General features: G+C 50.9%; 1 protein-coding gene across 1 annotated transcript in view; it reads right to left on the minus strand.

Moving 5' to 3' along the window:
- The window catches only part of LOC119957830 (transforming growth factor beta-1 proprotein-like), a 44235-nt gene extending 24763 nt beyond the window's left edge, over window positions 1-19472 (minus strand). Inside the window, exons 1-2 of the mRNA XM_038785968.1 lie at window positions 18386-19472; window positions 3670-3815 (exon numbers count right to left, since the gene is read on the minus strand). Coding sequence (XP_038641896.1) covers window positions 3670-3815; window positions 18386-18722 — 483 coding nt within the window. The 5' untranslated portion in view covers window positions 18723-19472. The remainder of the gene's footprint in view (window positions 1-3669; window positions 3816-18385) is intronic.
- Window positions 19473-20410: the final 938 nt, after the last annotated feature.

The raw sequence follows: 20410 nt of genomic DNA on the forward strand, positions 1-20410 counted from the left end.
GACATTCTGAATTATCCCTCTGTGTCCCCGAACAGGCGCCAGAGTGTGGCGACTAGGGGTTTTTCACAGTAACTTCATTGGAGCGTTCATGCAAGCCTACTTGTGGTAATAATAAATATTATTATTATTATCCCCAGGCCACACCCTGCCTCGCCAAAGAGTCGCCCAATTCCATATTTAGAAGGGCCTTAGTTGCGGTAGCCTGCGTTATGGATTCTGATTGCTGTAGTTCATCGAGGCTCCTTCTAAATAGACTCTGTGGACTGTTTGCTGAAGAGCATTGAATAACTAGGCTGCTGGCTGTGTGTCCTGGGAAGCGGTCCAAAGAATCCATTTAAAAGGAGTCGGCGTGGACTACCACGAACGGGACTCGTGTCTGAAACTGCAGCAGCGCCTCCCGTTAAAAGCAGGGTTACCTCTCCAGCAGAATGCAGTGGGTGGAGGCAGCGTGGGCACAATGGCAGTCACTTCGAGCAGTGCGTTCAGCAGAGATGATTGGCAAGAACATCCCCTCCATTCTGACCAAGAGAAACAACTCCTTTCTACACAGCCTACTTCCTCCCCAACACACTCCTTCCCGTACTTCACCTTTTCCTGCTTAATCATCTTTTAGTTCTCAATTCTGATCAATGTTCACGCCCTAAATGTTAACAAAGTATTGACTGGCCTGCTGCTTGTTCAGCGTTTCCTCAGTTACGGACAGTGGGTGCGCTTGCTCGATTGAAAATGTACTTCCGATCTTCTGTCCTGTAATTTAGAACTAATATTTTACTGGTGCAGCCGGACCTGCCATTGAAGACAATTTATGGCTGTAATATTAGTGCTTGCCACAGCACACAAATTGAAAACTTAAAATAAAAAATAGCAGTCGCAGACTGACCCTTCTTTAAGTCTAAGGAGTAATAATACCCCTCGGCCTGCTGTGTGTACCCAATAAAACCATGGTAACTGTAATGAACTCCAATTGGCTTTATTGGTTGGCCAATTGGAGTATGAGCTCCCTCAATGATAGCTCATTGAGGGGGCCCATATAAGCACCTGTGTAGGCTTTGTGAGCCAGTCTGAAGTTGACTGGGCTGCTAGCAGCACTTTCTGTAGCTGCTCCTGTAATATCGTTATTGTAAACAAATATTGGTGTGGTGACGGAACTCCGGCCTCCCGTGGATTACTACAGTAACCTTCCTTGCTAGGCCACATGTGACCCTCTTGCCCCCCTCCCTCTAATCTTGGGAGCTGTGGCTCCATAGGTTCCATCTCTTCCTGACTCAGTATCTTTCCACTCCCGAGACTCCAGCACGGAACCTGAGCCGAGGCCGAGGGAGTGCGTCAAAGTCGGGGGGGGGGGGGGGGGGGGGGGGGGGCCATTCTTTGGGGTGAGATGTCAACCCGAGGGTCCAGCCGCCCTCCTCTCGGGTGGGTGCGCGGTTCGATGTCCTGCCCGATATTTATCTCCTCAGCCGCCATTGCTGCTTACGGAGTCTTGCTGCTTACGTAAGATGGCGGCCACGTTTCCAAAACGGTGACAGCAGCCACACTCGAAGAAGTTTTTAATTGGCTGTAAAGTGTGTTGGAACGTCCGGAAGACTCGGAAGTGCTCAATAAATGTAAGATTTAAGCAGTCGGGTGTTGCAGTGACCGTTAAAGTGGTCCAGCCGCTGATTAGCCTGCACATTAGCAGCACGGTAGCACAGGGGCAGCACAGGGGCAGCACGGTAGCACAGGGGCAGCACGGTAGCACAAGTGGCTGGCACTGTGGCTTCACAGCGCCAGGGTCCCAGGTTTGATTCCCCCGCTGGGTCACTCTCTGTGTGGAGTCTGCCCGTTCTCCCCGTCTCTGCGTGGGTTTCCTCCGGGTGCTTCCCACAGTCCAAAACGACGTACAAGTTAGGTGGATTCGTCATGATAAATTGCCCTTAGTGACCAAAAAAGGTTAGTTGGGGTGATTAGGTTACGGGGATAGGGTGGAAGTGAGGGCTTAAGTGGGTCGGTGCAGACTAGATGGGCCGAATGGACGCCTTCTGCACTGTAAGTTCTATGTTATGTTCGAAATCTCTTCTGCTCCTACCGCCCGTCTTCTCCCCTTCTCTAGGTCACAGGTTTGCAATGAGGGACAATTCAAGACCCCGAACACTCTCTGATGCACGATCAATTACTACAAAATAAGAGGCCAGTCGTGCGCCAGACTTTGTTGGGGATTCAGCACATCCTTCAGGAAAGCCTCAACACAAAGAGCAGGAATGAGGGTGGCAACTTACATCAGGAGGAGGTAAACAAGACAAACTGTGACTCAGACTATAACCCTCTTGTTGGAGCCTGAGAGACGTTTTGTGCAACAGTAGCCAGAGGCAGTGGAAACTTCATTCCCACGTGTGTGTGCGCATTTCCCTGTCAGCATTCCCATAGGGAATAGAATCCACAGAATCCCGACAGTGCAGGAGGAGGTTGTTCGGTTGATCGAGTCGGCACCGACCCTCCGAAAGAGCACTCCCCTGCCCTTCCCCCATAATCCCGGCCACCTTCCCCCATAAACCCGGCCATTGATCACGGCCAATCCACCTAACCGGCACATCTTTGGACTGTGGGAGGAAACCGGAGCACCCGGAGGAAACGCAAACAGACACGGGGGAGAACGTGCAGACTCCGCACAGACAGTGACCCAGCGGGGAATCGAACCTGGGACCCTGGCGCTGTGAAACCACAGTGCTAACTGTGCCACTGTACAACACTGTATAATACACAGGGAACAATTCACTGTATTGTATGATCCATAGTTCCTCCATGTTAGCTCCTGTACAGTGGCTAGAAACTAGGACCACGAGTAAGCCATTCAGCCCTTCGAGCCTGCTCCGATCATGGGCTGATCCCTGATGTCAAAGCCATATTCCCGCTTTCTTCCCGTACCCCTTGATGCCGTTAGAATCTAAAAAATTATCCATCTCTTCCTTTTAAAAAAAAATTTAGAGTACCCAATTATTTTTTCCAATTAAGGGGCAATTTAGCGCGGTCAATCCACCTACCCTGCACATCTTTGGGTTGTGGGGGCGAAACCCACGCAAACACGGGGAGAATGTGCAAACTCCACACGGACAGTGACCCAGGGCCGGGATTCGAACCCGGGTCCTCAGCGCCACAGGCAACAATGCTAACCACTGCGCCACCGTGCTGCCCTGTCCATCTCTTTCTTGAATACATTCGGTGACAGGTTCAATACCCCTTCAATGAAGAAATTATGAGGCGGCACGGTGGCGCAGTGGGTTAGCACTGCTGCCTCATGGCGCCGAGGACCCGGGTTCGATCCTGGCCCTGGGTCACTGTCCGTGTGGAGTTTGCACATTCTCCCCGTGTTTGAGTGGGTTTCGCCCCCACAACCCAAAGATGTGCAGGTTAGGTGGATTGGCCACGCTAAATTAAAAAAAACAAAATGGTTCCTCATCTCAGCCCTTTATGGTTCCATATCCTGAGACCATGTCCACTGGTTCCAGACTCCAACCAGAGAAAACCTCGGCCCTGCATCTTGTTTACATACAAGAGAACGATTCAATTTGCTGTAATTGATTCACTGCCTGTATTGCAGTCCAGGACGTGCTGATTTTGTCACATGCTACGAAACATAGGTGAGCGACGTTGCCTGGCGGCTTTAAGCTGATTGCGAGTACCCCGCTGCATTACCTCATAGAGTTCTACCCGCTGCTCCATAACCACTGCATCATTCCTGGGCATTCGATAAAGTCGGAACTCAGCTCGATGTAGAGATGGTTGACTGGAGCTATTGAACAGGATGTTGAAATGAAAGATTTTGTGGAAGGAGTCATCATCTATGAGAGAGCAGAGTGATCAGGTCAGCAAAACTTCCATAACATAACGTTTCAATGCTGCCCCATTCAATGCAACAGGTCAAATAACCAGGCAAAACACCCAGGCATAAAGGACAATTACCACATGGAGTTAGATACAGAGTAAAGCTCCCTCTACACTGTCCCCATCAAACACTCCCAGGACAGGTACAGCACGGGGTTAGATACAGAGTAAAGCCCCCTCTACACTGTCCCCATCAAACACTCCCAGGACAGGTACAGCACGGGGGTAGATACAGAGTAAAGCTCCCTCTACACTGTCCCCATCAAACACTCGCAGGACAGGTACAGCACGGGGTTAGATACAGAGTAAAGCTCCCTCTACACTGTCCCCATTAAACATTCCTAGGACAGGTACAGCACGGGGTTAGATACAGAGTAAAGCCCCCTCAACACTGTCCCCATCAAACACTCCCAGGACAGGTACAGCACGGGGTTAGATACAGAGTAAAGCCCCCTCTACACTGTCCCCATCAAACACTCCCAGGACAGGTACAGCACGGGGGTAGATTTTTCTCTCTTGCCCAGCAGCAGGTTGGAATTCTGGTCTGGAGGTGTCCCGCCAGTTGACCATTGTCTTGCAATGAAATCTTTGCACAAGTTGTTGAAAACCCTCATCGAACGCTGACCTCTGACCTCCTGCTGTAATTTACAGGAAAAGTGACGAGATTGAGAAGGGAAAGCGAACCCTGACGGCAAAGAACAAAAAGAGGCATCAAACGGGCATTTGAATCTTCCTCCTCCACCCAGTACAGAAAGTGGAGGTTCATTCGTCAAAAGCCTCTGCGACACTCGTCTTCTAATCCATGTCCTAATTTACCAGGCAAACAGCTGCAGGGGACAAATTGAGTGGCTCCTGTAAAGGAGCAAGCATGGGTACTCCGGGCCGAGTGGCCCCCTGTGAGCTGTACGATTCGCCCAGCCCCTGTGTGAACGGGGACTGAAAAACAAGGTTGTGTTTTGTTCCCTCTCTCTTAGTCCCCTCGCTGAAAAGGGGAAGGAAATGTGTTGTGTGATAAGTCTGAGGCCCTCCTGCACACAGGTCTCCAGAGGCCCAGAAGGCAGCTCCCAGCCTGAATGCTCGGAGGCACATTTCTCTCACACGTCTGCTGGCAAGGAATAAAAGCAGCCAACAATGGGTTGAACTGAGGGTTGGAAGTGGAAATACCCACATCAGTTAAGTGCTCTTGTGGTTTTATGACTAGCTCGAAAAAAACTCCAAAATTTCTCAATCCCCAAGACGCTGCCGGGTTTACGATTACAGAGAATTTGCCGCAGGCCATTCGGCCCACTGGTGCCAGTATTCACCTTCCTACAAAGGCTGGGAGGGGGTTTGATAGGGTTAGGCGCGGGAGAGGCGTTTCATCAAAAATTCTTTCAAGGCATCATTTGTTGCCCATGCTGACTTGCCCCTTGAGCTGAGTGCCTCGCTCGGCCACTTCCGAGGGCATTTAAGAGTCAACCACATCTGGTTCTGGAGTCAAATGTAGGCCAGACCGGGTGAGGGCGGCAGATTTCCTTCCCTACAGGAGCATTGCTGAACCAGATGGGTTTTTACCCCAATCGATGATATTTCCATGGTCACCATTATTGGGCCTTTGAGTAAGTGAATTTGAAGGCAGGTACCGGGGTTGGATTTGAACACATGTTCCCCCCCAGAGAATTAGCCTGGGGCTCTGGATTGTTAGTCCAGTGACATTACTATTAAGCCACCGTGTCCCCTGTGAGATGAGGCTAACGTCTTCACTTGAAGGTTGTGAATTTTGGGGATTTTCTTGTGGGTGCTGCATCGCTGAATGTATACAAGGCTGGGATTTTTTGATCTCTCGGGATACGGGGAGCGGTCAAGCTGAGGCGGACGCTGCAGAATTTGCCAGGCTTGCGGTATGGTCCACCCCTGCTGGTAAAACCCTTATTGTTCATCTAACCCAATCAGCATAACCTTCGACTCCTCCCTGCATTGTGTATTATCACAAAACAGTGCAGAAAGCGGCCCTTCGAGTCTGCTCCGAAAAGCATCCCACCTCGGGCCCACTCCCCCACCCTGTTCCTCGTAACCCAACCTAACCTTTAGACACCTGAGGGGCAATGTAGCGTGGCCAATCCACCTCACCTACACATCTTTGGACTGTGGGAGGAAACCGGAGCCCCCGGAGGAAACCCACGCAGACCCGGGAAGAACGTGCAAACTCCGCCACAGTCACCCGAGGCTGGAATTGAACCCGGGTCCCTGACGCTGAGAGGCAGCAGTGCTAACCACTGTGCCACGTGCCGCCCCTCACAAACAAACTGCCGCCCCCCCCGACAAACGTGCCATAAATGATCACAGATTTAGTAGAAACTGGTGTCAAAGCAGTGCGCCTCTCACAGGAGCACAATTTTGGACACTGTACTGTGTTAGGGCTGCTATCTAAATGCAAAGCTGTTGTCGCTGTGGGGTTTCCCGAAATGGATCAACTTTGCATGTAGCAACAGGTAGGAAGAAGTATGCAGAAAACAAAAACACAGAATGTCCCCACAATTTGTCACTCATTTACCAGCTGACTCATTCTCCCCCCCCCCCCCCCCCCCCCCCCCCCCCCCCCCACCGCTTTCGACTGACTGCAGAGTGTGGGTAGAAAATTCCAAAAGAATCTACCAGTCCCCCTTGAAGTTAAAATTCCCTTGCTGTTTATTACAAGTACTTTCTGTGTGTTCCACACTGGCTAAAGTCCTCTTGACAGTTTTATGGAGAGGTTTTCATTAACTGGGGCCTCCCCTTGTCAATGACCACAACCTCGTTGGGTTAGATCTCATCATTCTCCAAACTCTGATGAAAGGGAGTATTCGCGGTATTCACAACAAGACGCACCCCCCTCCCGCGCCTTCTTGAACCATGAGGCGTAGGCACACCCACTGTGCTGTTAGGGAGGGAGTTCCCAGGATTTTGACCCAGCGACAGTGAAGGAACGGCCGATATATTTCCCAGTCAGGGGGGGTGAGTGACTCAGAGGCTAACTTTCAGGTGGTGTCGTCCCCCATGGATCTGCCGATCTTGCCTGTCTAGATGGTAGAGGATGTGGGTTTGGAAGGTGCTGTCTAAGGAGCCTTGGTGAGTTGCTGCAGTGCATCTTGTAGACGGTACACACGGCTGCCACTGTGCGTCGGTGGTGGAGGGAGTGAATGTTTGTGGAAGGGGGAGCAATCAAGCGGGGCTGCTTTGTCCTGGATGGTGTCAAGCTTCTTGAGTTGGAGCTGCGCTCATCCAGGCAAGTGGAGAGTCCATCACACTTGACTTGTGCCTTGTAGATGGTGGACAAGCTTTGGATGGGGGGGTCAGGAGGTGAGTTACTCGCTGCTGGATTCCCAGCCACTGACCTGCTCTCGTAGCCACAGTATTTGTATGGTTGGGTCCAGTTGGGTTTCTGGTCAATGGAAACCCCCAGGATGTTAGTGGGGGATTCAGCCATTGAACGTCAAGGGGCAATGATTTAATTCTTTCTTGTCGGGAGATGGGCATCGCCTGGCGAATGATCCGTGCCATTTGACGTCAAATCAATCCAGGGAAGGAAAATTTGAAGTGCTGGCATTTTATACCATACCTCTCAAACTCTCTCATAGCATTTACAGTGCAGAAGGAGGCAGTTCGGCCCATCAAGTCTGCACCTTGGAAAGAGCACCCTACCTAAGCCCACACATTCCACCCTATGCCCGCAACCCAAGTAACCCCTCCTAACCTTTTTGGACACTGAGGGCAATTGATCATGGCCAATCCACCTAATCTGCGCAACTTTGGGCTGTGGGAGGAAACCGGAGCACCCGGAGGAAACCCACGCAGACACGGGGAGAACGTGCAGACTCCGCACAGGCAGTGACCCAAGCCAGGAATCGAACCTGGGACCCTGGTTGCTTCATAGCTGTGAAGCAGCTCTGCTAACCACTGTGCTACCGTGCCGCCCAAAGCACTTTACATCCAACCAGTCATTTTGTAGTAGTCAGTGCTGAAATGTAGACTGCGTGGCAGCCGATTTGCTCACGGCGAACTCCACAAACAGTAATGTGATGAACACAGAGATAATTCTTTTTAATGATGTTAGTCGAGGGGTCAATATACCCCAGGATGCTGGAAGAACTCCATTTCTCTTTTTCAAAATAGCGTCCTGGGATCTGTTATGTTCGGCTCAGAAGAGGGCAGGTTGACCTGACATCTCATCCAAAAGTGCCAGAGAGATTCTACCTCCAGAGTGGGATTTGAACCCACAATATTGTGATGCACCGACCCACAGAAAGGGAGTGATGGCGCTCCAATACCCAAGCAGGCCCGTGTCCGATTGGCATCCAGTTACCAGCTCTGGAGAGGCTGCCGAGTGTGAACAGGGGCAGACCCGGCTGTGACGGTCTCCACAGTTGAATAACTGGACGACCCCATTTAGATTCACAAGTGGGGAGTGGCCAAAAAGGCTAAGGGCCTCTTAAAGAAATCAAAAGGATATGGGGGCGGGACAGGAAAGTGTCAGCCATGTTGATAGGCGGAGCAGGCTTGAGTTCGGCCTACTCCTGCTCCTGTATCTTACAGTCCTCAAGTAGGCGCAGTACTGGATAGGCTAGTGGAATTAAAACCCAGCAAGAGTCCGCGCCGAGACAGCGAATGAAGAAACTGGGTGAGGAAAGCCTTCTGATAATTCAGGAAGAACCAGTATTGAGAGTGCGAATTCTAGAGGAACTCACAATCGATTGCAGACACAATTTTTTATGATATAGGCTTCTTTCTTTGTAACGTTGAATTGGAATATCATTGTGGACGGTCTTTGTCTTGGCAAATCCATCCACAAACATCTCCCAGTCAACAGCCATGACTCATTATTTACTTCAAAGCAGCTCAAGGATTGCAGGATGAAGTCAGTCTAGTTGAGCTTTTACCTTCCTTGTAGTCACGTGATAAACCGTTCCTGGGGTTTCTGACATGGAAACGTAGCAAATAGGAGCCGGAGGAGGCCATTCGGCCCTTCGAGAATGCTCCGCCATTCATAATGATCATCTAATCAATAGCCTAATCCTGCTTTCTCCCCATATGCTTTGGTCCCCTTCACACGATGTGCTGTGTCTAACTGCTTCTTGAAAACATACAATCTTTTGGCCTCAAATACTTCCTGTGGTAACATAGAACAGTACAGCACAGAACAGGCCCTTCGGCCCTCGATGTTGTGCCGAGCAATGATCACCCTACTTAAACCCACGTAACCCGAATACCCGTAACCCAACAATCCCCCCATTACCTTACACTACGGGCAATTTAGCATGGCCAATCCACCTAACCCGCACATCTTTGGACTGTGGGAGGAAACCGGAGCACCCGGAGGAAACCCACGCACACACGGGGAGGACGTGCAGACTCCACACAGACAGTGACCCAGCCGGGAATCGAACCTGGGACCCTGGAGCTGTGAAGCATTGATGCTAACCACCATGCTACCGTGAGGCCCCAAATCATGACCAATCGTATCCGTTAGCGGTGGGTTTACAACTGACCCAGGTATGAGGCGAGAAAGCCGGCAGTGGTGGACGCCATGATTCCAAAGACACCTGTTCCTTCCAACTCCAATACACTCGTCCCAGGACCTGTCTCAGATACTGCGTCCCGTCTTGCTTCCCCCGAGGTCAGATGTTAAGCCGAGATTCTGTTGGGCCCTACCAGGTGGGCGCATGGGCCTCTGTCGGAGAGAAGCGGGGCCACTCTCCCCGCTGACCAGGCCAAAATCTATCCCTCCAATCAACAAACGCCACTGAAAACAGATGATCCGGCTGCGTCACACTGCTGTTTTGTCGGACTTTGCTGCGTGCAAAATAGCGGCTGCCTTTCCTACATTACAACAGTGATCACTCGTCAAAAACAAAAACCCTTCGTTGGCTGTAAAGCGCTTTTGGGGCAACCCGAGATCTCAATAGGCGTGATATCATGGGGCCGGTTTAGCACAGTGGGCTAAACAGCTGGCTTGTAAAGCAGAACAAGGCCAGCAGCGCGGGTTCGATTCCCGTACCAGCCTCCCCGAACAGGCGCCGGAATGTGGCGACTAGGGGCTTTTCACAGTAACTTCATTGAAGCCTACTTGTGACAATAAGTGATTATTATTATTATCAATGCAAGTCTCTATTCATGTTGACACCACATGTCACACCAAAGGTGTGGGAAACATGGGGCAAAGTGAGAGTTGAGGCAAGTCATCAACCAAGGTTTTCATAGAATCCCGAAAGTGCCAAAGGACGCCGTTCAGCCTACCGACCCCATTTACGCTCCCCCGTCCACCCCGCCCTATCCCTGTAACCCCATAGCTTACCCTGCACATCCCTGGACATGAAGCAGCATTTTAGCATGGCCAATCCACCTAACCCGCACATCTTTATTGAATAGTGCAGCAGAGTGCGCGTCCTGCTCCAGCTCCTGGCGCCCTTTACTAACATAGCCACCTCGAGTTTATACGGGGACTTCCCAGGATAATTCACTGAGACACAACTATGGGAATTGGGACACGAGGATGTGGGTAATGGGATGAATGATCTAAATTTGGTCAAAGTATTGAGTTTTTAAAAAAGTGTCTCCACAGAAATGAAATGAAAATCGCTTATTGTCACAAGTAGGCTTCAAATGAAGTTACTGTGAAAAGCCCCTAGTCGCCACATTCCGGCACCTGTTCGGGGAGGCTGGTACGTGAATTGAACTGTGCTGCTGGCCTGCCTTGGTCTGCTTACAAAGCCAGCGATTTAGCCCTCTGCTAAATAGCCCCTCGCAAAGGGAGGGAGATTGAGAGACAGATGGGGGGGGGAGCTTTAAGAGAGCAAATTTCAGATCATGTGACCGAGGTGACCAATGGAGGGGAGCAGCCAGAATTGTTACGGCACGGAAGGAGGCCATTCAGCCCATCATGTGTGTCCCGGATCTCCAAACGAGATTCATGATTCAGTGTCATACCTCTGCCTCCTCCCCCCCCCCCCCCCCCGTACCCCCTGCATCCTCTTGAAAGCCTCGATTGAACCTGCCTCCCCCAGGGCCGGGAATTCCAGGCCCCAACCACTCGCTGGGTGAAAAGTACTTTTTCTCACATCACATTTGCTTCTTTTGAAAATCGCTTCAAATGTGTGCCCCTCTCGTTCCCGATCCCCTTATGAGCAGGAACAGCTCCTCCCCGTCTACTCTGTCCAGCCGCCCCCATCGTGATTTTAAACATCTCTATCAAATCGGCAAGACGCCAGAGTCCGAGGAACAGGGAATGTGGGCTGGAGGAGGTTACGGAAAGCGGGAAGGACAAACGGCACGGTGGCACAGTGGTTAGCACCGTTGCTTCACAGCTCCAGGGTCCCGAATTCGATTCCCGGCTGGGTCACTGTCTGCGCGGAGTCTGCACGTTCCCCCCCCCGTGTCTGCGCGGGTTTCCTCCGGGTGCTCCGGTTTCCTCCCACAGTCCAAAGATGTACAAGGATTGGCCAGGATAAATTGCCCTTAGTGTCCAAAAAGTTGGGGCGGGGATAGGGCGGAGGTGTGGGCTTTGGTAGGGTGCTCTTTCCAAGGGCCGGTGCATACTCGATGGGCCGAATGGCCTCCTTCTGCACCGGAAATTCTATGACTCTATGGCCACTTGAACAACCCCGATGTCCTTCAGCCCTCACAACTTGTGACTGTCTCTTTACTGCCCAGGCCTCAAGCTGTGAAATTCCCTCTTTCCACCTTTCCGGAATTCCCTCCTTAAACATCTCCGGCTCCTGAGCTCTCAGACTTCTCTGAGCACCTATATCTTTCCAAAATTGTAACCCGTCAAAAAATATTTCACCGGATTGAAAGCACTTTGGGAGATGCCAAGATTGTAAAATGAGCAACGTAAATACGAACGTCTTTCTATCTTCCAGGTTAATGGTTGCTCCTCCATTGTCTCGATTTAAGGATCAGTGTCGCATTTAGTTGATCACGCTCTAGTGAATTGTTTTGCAAAGATGTTATCACCTTACAGGTGCTATATAAAGTTACAGTTGAGGTTACATTTTGTAGCATTTACTCTTTTAGTTGGCTTTGTGTTCCTGATCAAAACCAATCTCTTAATTAGTTTGTCAGGGAAAACCACACCCAAATGGCATTTTACCATTGCTGAATCCTACACTGTCAACATCCTGGGGGTTACCACTGACCAGAAACCAAACTGGACCCAGACTCATAAATACAAGAGCAGGTCAGAGGCTGGAAATCCTACGAGTAACTCACCTCCTGACTCTCCAAAGCCTGTCCACCATCTACAAGGCACAAGTCAGGAGTGTGATGGAATACTCTCCACTTGCCTGGATGAGCGCAGCTCCCAACACGCAGCTCCCGTGTGTGCATGGGTTTCCTCCGGGTGCTCCGGTTTCCTCCCACAGTCCAAAGATGTGCGGGTTAGGTGGATTGGCCATGCTAAATTGCCCGTAGTGTCCTAAAAAGTAAGGTTAAGGGGGGGGTTGTTGGGTTACGGGTATAGGGTGGATACGTGGGTTTGAGTAGGGTGATCATTGCTCGGCACAACATCGAGGGCCGAAGGGCCTGTTCTGTGCTGTAATGTTCTATGTTCTAACACTCAAGAAACTCGACACCATTCAGGCCAAAGCAGCCCCGCTTGATTGGCACCACATTCACTCCCTCCACCACCGGCGCACAGTGGCAGCCGTGTGTACCGTAGACATAACCACTACCATCTGGAACAAGGGCAGCAGACACAGGGGACCACCATCGCCTGGAGGTTCCCCTCCAAGCCAGTCACCATTCTGACTTGGAAATATATCATTGTTCCTCCACCGTCACTGGGTCAACCTCCTTGAATTCCCTAACAGCACTGTGGGTGTACCTACACCACATGGACTGCAGAGGTTCAAGACGTCATCTTACCACCACATTCTCAAGGGAAATTAAGATTGGCCAACAGATGGTGGTCTATCCAGCAAAGACTAAATACCCTGAATAGATAAACTCCCCTGGATTCTGTCCTAATACACATGGCTCTGGCAATGTTTGAGGGTCAGTAAACGGAGTGGGTGGTGGGTTTTTAACAGGAATACAGTCAGTCTCTGATTATCACAGTACAAAAAGGGGTGGAAACGTTGGGAGCTGTTTCCTGGAGGCCAGATGTGTGAGGAAAGAATTAATATGGCGGAGGACTAACATAGCCTTATCTCCAGGTGTGACAGAGCAAAAGGTGGGAGTTTCCAACGGCTGACGAAGGAGGGGCTGAGTAAAATGAGAGACTAGCTCCCAGAGAGGGGCTAGACAAAGATGGAGGAATGGAGAGTCCCATCAATCACTCCAGGTGTTAGATACAGAGTAAAGCTCACTCTACACTGTCCCCATCAAACACTCCCAGGACAGGTACAGCACGGGGTTAGATACAGAGTAAAGCTCCCTCTACACTATCCCCATCAAACACTCCCAGGACAGGTACAGCACGGGGTTAGATACAGAGTAAAGCTCCCTCTACACTATCCCCATCAAACACTCCCAGGACAGGTACAGCACGGGGTTAGATACAGAGGAAAGCTCCCTCTACACTGTCCCCATCCAACACTCCCAGGACAGGTACAGCACGGGGTTAGATACAGAGTAAAGCTCCCTCTGCACTGTCCCCATCAAACACTCCCAGGACAGGTACAGCACGGGGTTAGATACAGAGTAAAGCTCCCTCTACAGTGTCCCCATCAAACACTCCCAGGTCAGGTACAGCATGGGGTTAGATATAGAGTAAAGCTCCCTACACTGTCCTCATCAAACACTCCCAGGTCAGGTACAGCATGGGGTTAGATACAGAGTAAAGCTCCCTCTACACTGTCCCCATCAAACACTCCCAGGACAGGTAAAGCACAGGCTTAGATACAGAGTAAAGCTCCCTCTACACTGTCCCCATCAAACACTCCCAGGACAGGTAAAGCACGGGTTAGGCTAATCCAAGTGGCACACTCTCTCTCCCAGTCCTGTATCAATCCCAAACTAATAGCAATGCACCCAAACACATAAACGTCAATAAACACATACAAACATATGAACATTATTGCATATACAGATGAACACTCGGCATACACACATCAATTGTGTATAAACACTGGTTATGCAAACACGGAATGGAAATTGCATGTGCACACAAAAACACAAACAAGCAGATGTAAACACCAAAGCACATGCGCAAAGAGATTTATATTCACGCACTCATACCCACAGAAACTGCTTTATTCAACTACAGTGCACGTGGAGCAGTTACTGAGTGTTTGGAATATCATACCCTGTGTATACAAATACCTTTGAACAGATCAGTCTGATTGTTCCGGCCTGGTTGATGTACTACGTGTTGATACACAACGCAACATTCTCACCCCAGGAAGCTGTCACTCCAAGCAGCAGATTGGCAGGTACCATTTTCTCACTGCCGTGATGGCCTCCATTGGTCCCCCCCCCTGTCCACCTCTGTCACCTCCTCCAGTCCCTGGGTCCTTCCCGAGCTCCTGCCTTCCTCCAACTCTGGCCAGCGCTGCTGGCCATCCCGTTTTCATGTGTGCACTCCAAATTCTAGCAATTGCTTCCCTAACCTTCCCTATCTCTCTCTCTCTCTCTCTTCTTTTAGATGTTCCTTAAAACCTAGATCTGCCCCGCCACATCCTGATATATCTCAAGTTGGGCGCTACATACGTACAAGTTGCTGTTATTACTTTATTGGGAAAAGCCTCCCTGAACTGCCACCTTGCAGGGCGTGCCTGAAAAGGCGCTGACACCTATATCTCACTGCTCATAGAATTTACAGTGCAGAAGGAGGCCATTCGGCCCATCGAGTCTGCACCGGCTCTTGGAAAGAGCACCCTACCCAAGCTCAACCCCTCCACTCTGACCCCATAACCCAGTAACCCCACCCAACACTCAGGGCAATTTTGGGCAGTAAGGGCAATTTATCACGGCCAATCCACCTAACTTTCTTTCCGTTCTCACAAGAATTTTAATAGTATTCCTGAGCAGACAGGAATTAGTATCAGATAATGAATGGACGGATATTCAAGAACTATTTTGCATTAAAATTAAACGTGACTTGTTTTGTGGACCATGAACCTTGATAGAGGTTTATAAGATGAACAGGGGAATAGATAGACAGTCAGAGACTTTTTCCCCAGGTGGAACAAACCATTACAAGGGGACATAAATTTAAGGTGAATGGTGGAACATATAGGGTGGATGTCAGAGCTAGGTCCGTTACCCAGAGAGTAGTGGGGGCATGGAATGCACTGCCTGTGGAAGCAGTTGAGTCGGAAACATTAGGGACCTTCAAGCGGCTATTGGATAGATAGGGTTAGGGTTAGGGTTAGGGTTAGAATGATGATAGAATGATGGGGTGCAGATTAATTTGTTCTTAATCTGGGACAAAAATTCGGCACAACATTGTGGGCCGAAGGGCCTGTTCTGTGCCGTATTTTTCTATGTTCTATGTTCTAACCTGCACATTTTTGGACTGTGGGAGGAAACCGGAGCACCCGGAGGAAACCCACCCAGACACGGGGAGGATGTGCAGACTCCGCACAGACAGTGACCCAAGCCGGAATCGAACCTGGGAGCCTGGAGCTGTGAAGCCATTGTGCTATCCACAATGCTCCCGTGCAGTTCAACCCAGAGCTGCCATGGAATAGAGACTGCCCCTGTCTCGCCTACTGAACACTTTATTGCCAAATAGAACCAGAATTTCTCACCATCAATTATATCACAGATATGGCTGGATGGAGTCGATTTTGTTTCTTAACAACTAGCTTCCCCTAATGCACTGCTACATCTTTCAGCCAAGGCCTAGCTAGCCCAAGTTTTGGTCGCTTGCTTCATTAATACCCAGATAGTTGGATCTCTCTACCAAATGAGACAATTAGGATGGGTGCATGTAAGGGGAGACTCGTCTAGGCAGCGGACGGTTGAAGGGACTGTCTGCCCCTATACCATGGCTATGTTTGCGGTCATACTGTCCATCAGTTTGCCCTCAGGCCTTCCTTGACCAGTGGCCACTGTGGGGGCTGAGGTACATCATCACCCCCAGGAGTGACACTTTGGGTTGATTTTGTAAGTTTCCTTTGGCGTGTTGATACATCTTTTGTTACAGAGCCCCACCAGAGGCTGTCACACCTCACCCTCCAACGTTTTGATTAATTTATTAATTTGCGTTTTATTAAAAAAGTGTAAGGGGAAGGTAGATACGCACATGAGGGATGAGAAGGGAATGGCGTACGCTCGGAGGATGAGATGATGAGGGGCTGGGAGAGACTCCTGGGGAGCTTAAACTGCAGTGGTGGGAGTTGGGACCAACAGCGGAATTCTCACATCGGGAACGGCAAGCGCATTTCCCAGGAATACTGATAATGCAGATCCCTAGGGTACACAGGGTTGACAACTGGGCTGAAATGTATTCCTGGGGGTTCCACCACATGGCTTTCCCCCTCGCCCTCCAGCCATTATTCGGCCAACAAGTCGGTCCGTGTGACGTACGGCCTTCCTCCACCAATTGGAAAGCAAGAAGACTCTTTATCCAATTGGATGCTCGACGTTGGCCAAACAGCCCCCACCCAGCCCCATTTCTTTTAAAGACGGTACAGGGAAATGTTCAAATAAATCCTTCTTAAAATATGGCAGACGGATGTTTCGGAACTATTCTAACCTCCGAGCCAAGGATCCCACCAGGATTTGGCTCAATTACAAACAGGATTTCTACTATTCCAGGGAGCACATCCCACTTATTTTCCCTCGGTTTCTCCAGGGAAAGCCACATAGCGGTGGCCTCGATCAGCCCAGGTGGGATTATGGAACCTGGGTCACACAAGGACAATCCGGAATGAGATATCATCCGGCACAGCCTCCAATCTGTGGATAAGATCAGTGTAAAGATTAGATCTTGCTTTCCTGAAATACAAGGCGGGCCACTGTCAGCAAAATCTAGAGCAAATGTGTGTGTGTGTGTGTGTGTGTGTGGGGGGGGGGAGGAGGCAGAGGTTAGCTTATTCTTATGGGGGGGGGGACAAAAAAACTGAACTGGGGTGAGGGGAGTGTCTCTACTCCTCTTGCAACACCCATGGACCACTCACAGGACTTGGAGATCTAGTGCCCAGGATAACAGAGTCGCGGGGTTGGCTGTGATGCTTCCTACAGTTGACTAGCCGTGGTGGCAATCTGTCGCCTCGGCTGGTGGTCTCTGCCTCGAGGTAGGGAGGGGGGAGGGGGGGGGAAGAAGGTGGACACAGCAACCCTGCGGCACCTTCCCACAAGCATCTGCCACCATCGGGTCTCCCTTGATTCATTCCAGAGCCTCCCCTTGCTCCAGGCGCAACCCCTCCAACTTGCAACGTAAAAGCAATCTTACTGAAAATCTGCTACTTCAAAACAAAAAAAAAAATAACGCCGCCCCGAAAATGCTGGAAATACTCAGCAGGTCAGGTCTGTGGAGAGAGGGACAGGATGAAACTTTTCGGCTCTTTGATCTCGGGGTGGCACAGTGGTTAGCACTGTTGCCTCATATCGACCCGGGATCGATTCCAGTTTTGGGTCACTGTGGAGGTTATGGGGATGGGGGGGGGGGGGTTAGGTGGAGGTTATGGGGATGGGGGGGTTATGGGGATGGGGAATTATGGGGATGGGGGGTTATGGGGATGGGGGGGTTATGGGGATGGGGAGGTTATGGGGATGGGGAGGTTATGGGGATGGGGAGGTTATGGGGATGGGGAGGTTATGGGGATGGGGTTATGGGCATGGGGGTTATGGGGATGGGGGGTTATGGGATGGGGGAATTATGGGGATGGGGTTATGGGTATGGGGGCTATGGGGATGGGGGACTATGGGGATGGGGGGTTATGGGGATGGGGGTTATGGGGATGGGGGTTATGGGGATGGGGGGTTATGGGGATGGGGGGGGTTATGGGGATGGGGTTATGGGGATTGGGGGTTATGGGGATGTTATGGAGATGAGGGGTTATGGGGATTAGGGGGGTTATGGGGATGGGGGTTATGGGAATTGGGGGGTTATTGGGGTTATGGGATGGGAGGGTTGTGGGTTTATGGGGATGGGGGTTATGGGGATGGGGGGTTATGGGGATGGGGGGTTATGGGGATTGGGGGGTTATGGGGATGGGGGCTATGGGGATTGGGGGTTATGGGGATTGGGGGGTTATGGGGATGGGGGGTAATGGGAATTGGGGGGGTTATTGGGGCTATAGGGATGGGGGGTTATGGGGATTGGGGGTTATGGGGATGGGGGGGTTCTGGGGATCGGGGGACTAGGTCGGGTGCACTGTTAAAGGGTTGATGCAGATTCGATAGGCCGAATGGCCGCCTGCTGCACTGCAGAGATTCCATGATTCCATGGACTCCACAGCTTATTCCAGGTCTGCTGACTATTTGCAGCATTTTATGTTGCACTTTCCAAATGTGAGTTAAACAGGGGGAGCCAGGCAGACAGACCCTCATGAGGATTACTGGCGTCGAGGGGAAGAATAACGCGCGTTCAACAAGCAAAAAAGGGGCTGGAGACATCACTCACCCTGGCCACCGTTTCCTGGCTTGTCCTCCATGATGTCAAACCGGTGGACCTCCTTGGCGTAATAGTCCTCCTGGGTGGTAGGGGCGAGCGGCTGCTCGGTGTCCAGCAGCTCCCTGGTGCTGTTGTAGAGCACCATGACCTCGTTGGTGACTGCGACCTGCTGGGTTTCGGGGGGGCTGGACAGCTTGAGCTTGCTGAGGATCTGGCCCCTGATGGCTTCGATGCGCTTCTTCCGGATTTGCTCCATGTCGAAGGTCTTGCAAGTGGAGAGGGACAGGGCTACTGGCAGGATGTCCCACAGGAGGAGGAGCAGGTTGAGGCAGGCAAGCGGCTGCATGCTCTCCAAACCCCCTCTCTGACCCTCAAGTCCCCACCGCAGAAACTGATCAAATTCGTTCAACAAAAAAATCTTGCTGTTTCCACGTCGATTGATCAGTTGCAGTCAAAACCGAGAGTTGGTGGGTGGGCGTTGGGTTAAACAAAAAAAATACTTGACAGCAAGCAAATCAGCAGTCAATTATTTTTCAAGCTCAGAATGGAGAGGCTTCAGACAGACCCGTGTTCAAATCGAAACAGTTGCAATCGAAACGTTTCCTTCTCCAAGCAGCGCCAGCAAGTCAGGGAGATGCACCCTCGCAGCCCGTGTGTGTTGTTTGCATCTGGACTTGACACACAACAAAGTTTTGTTGAACTTTTTTTCTTCCCTCTCTCTTCAACCTCCTTGACAAGTTGCTACAATGTTAGAAACGGGGTTTTTTTTAACAGAATGCTCCACAGAGAGAGTTGGAGAGAAGGGGGGGGGGGGGGGGGGGGAGGTGACACAGACTGGTGCCGGAGACTTGTAGCTGTTGTGGGCGAGGAGTTGAGAATTTATAAAGCCCAACACACACACACACTCCTCCCAGGAAATGGGTGTGGCATAACAGCTGTGGGTAACATAACGAGTATTCCAGAATGTCTGTAAATCACAGGCAACAAGCGATGGGGTTTTTCTGTGTGTGACAGAACACACACAGAATCAATGCAATCTCCCTGAGCACTTTATTTTATAAATTTTGGCTGACTGACCAGCTATTCCTGTTGCAAGTTCACCCTTCGAGCAAGTTTAACACCCCCTCCTGCCCCCCCCCCCCCCATCTTCACAGATTCTTGTATCACTGATTTTGAAGGGGCTCCTTCAAGTTCAGTGTCGAGTTGTTGCACAGGCTGGACTGCACATCAGAGGGAGGGAGGCAGGAAGCGTCTCTTGGCTCAGACCAGTATAGTCTCTCTCTCTCTTTCGACACAAATGACTGCATTTCCGAAGCTTTTTTTTTTGAAGACACTTCAATCGACTGCCCATTGCTACCAATTTTTTTTTTTTCGCTGATGGCCCAAGTCCAGCATTTCCCCCATCGAGCTATTCCCATGAAAGAGCGCCGCAGGTGTAGTCACTGTTGTATTGGCATGGGAATACGGCGGGGAATCTTAGCACAGCAAGATCCCAAAAATAGCAGATTGGTGGGGGGGGGGGGGAATTCCCTGCTCTATTTTTTTTCCTAACAGGTGGTCGCTTTTTAACATCCACCCGAGGGTGGTCGCAGGATCCTTTCATTGACCAATTTGTCATGAAGCCCCACTCCGGACACACAAGTTCATTCTGACCCCCCCCCCCCCCCCCCCCCCCACCCCCCCCCCCCCCCCATAAACTGTGCGGGACGGACCCAGCCCAGATCGCTCCGAGCTTCTTTCTCTCCGGAGAGATAGGAAGCCAAGGATTCCTCCTGCCTGCTCGGGGGCAGTACCTGTCCTGGGAGTGTTTGATGGAGACAGTGTAGAGGGAGCTTTACTCTGTATCTAACCCCGTGCTGTACCTGTCCTGGGAGTGTTTGATGGGGTCAGTGTAGAGGGAGCTTACTCTGTATCTAACCCCGTGCTGTACCTGTCCTGGGAGTGTTTGATGGGGACAGTGTAGAGGGAGCTTTACTCTGTATCTAACCCGTGCTGTACCTGTCCTGGGAGTGTTTGATGGGGACAGTGTAGCGG

Source organism: Scyliorhinus canicula, chromosome 27 (assembly GCF_902713615.1).
Source record: "Scyliorhinus canicula chromosome 27, sScyCan1.1, whole genome shotgun sequence".
NCBI classification, from domain to species: domain Eukaryota; kingdom Metazoa; phylum Chordata; class Chondrichthyes; order Carcharhiniformes; family Scyliorhinidae; genus Scyliorhinus; species Scyliorhinus canicula.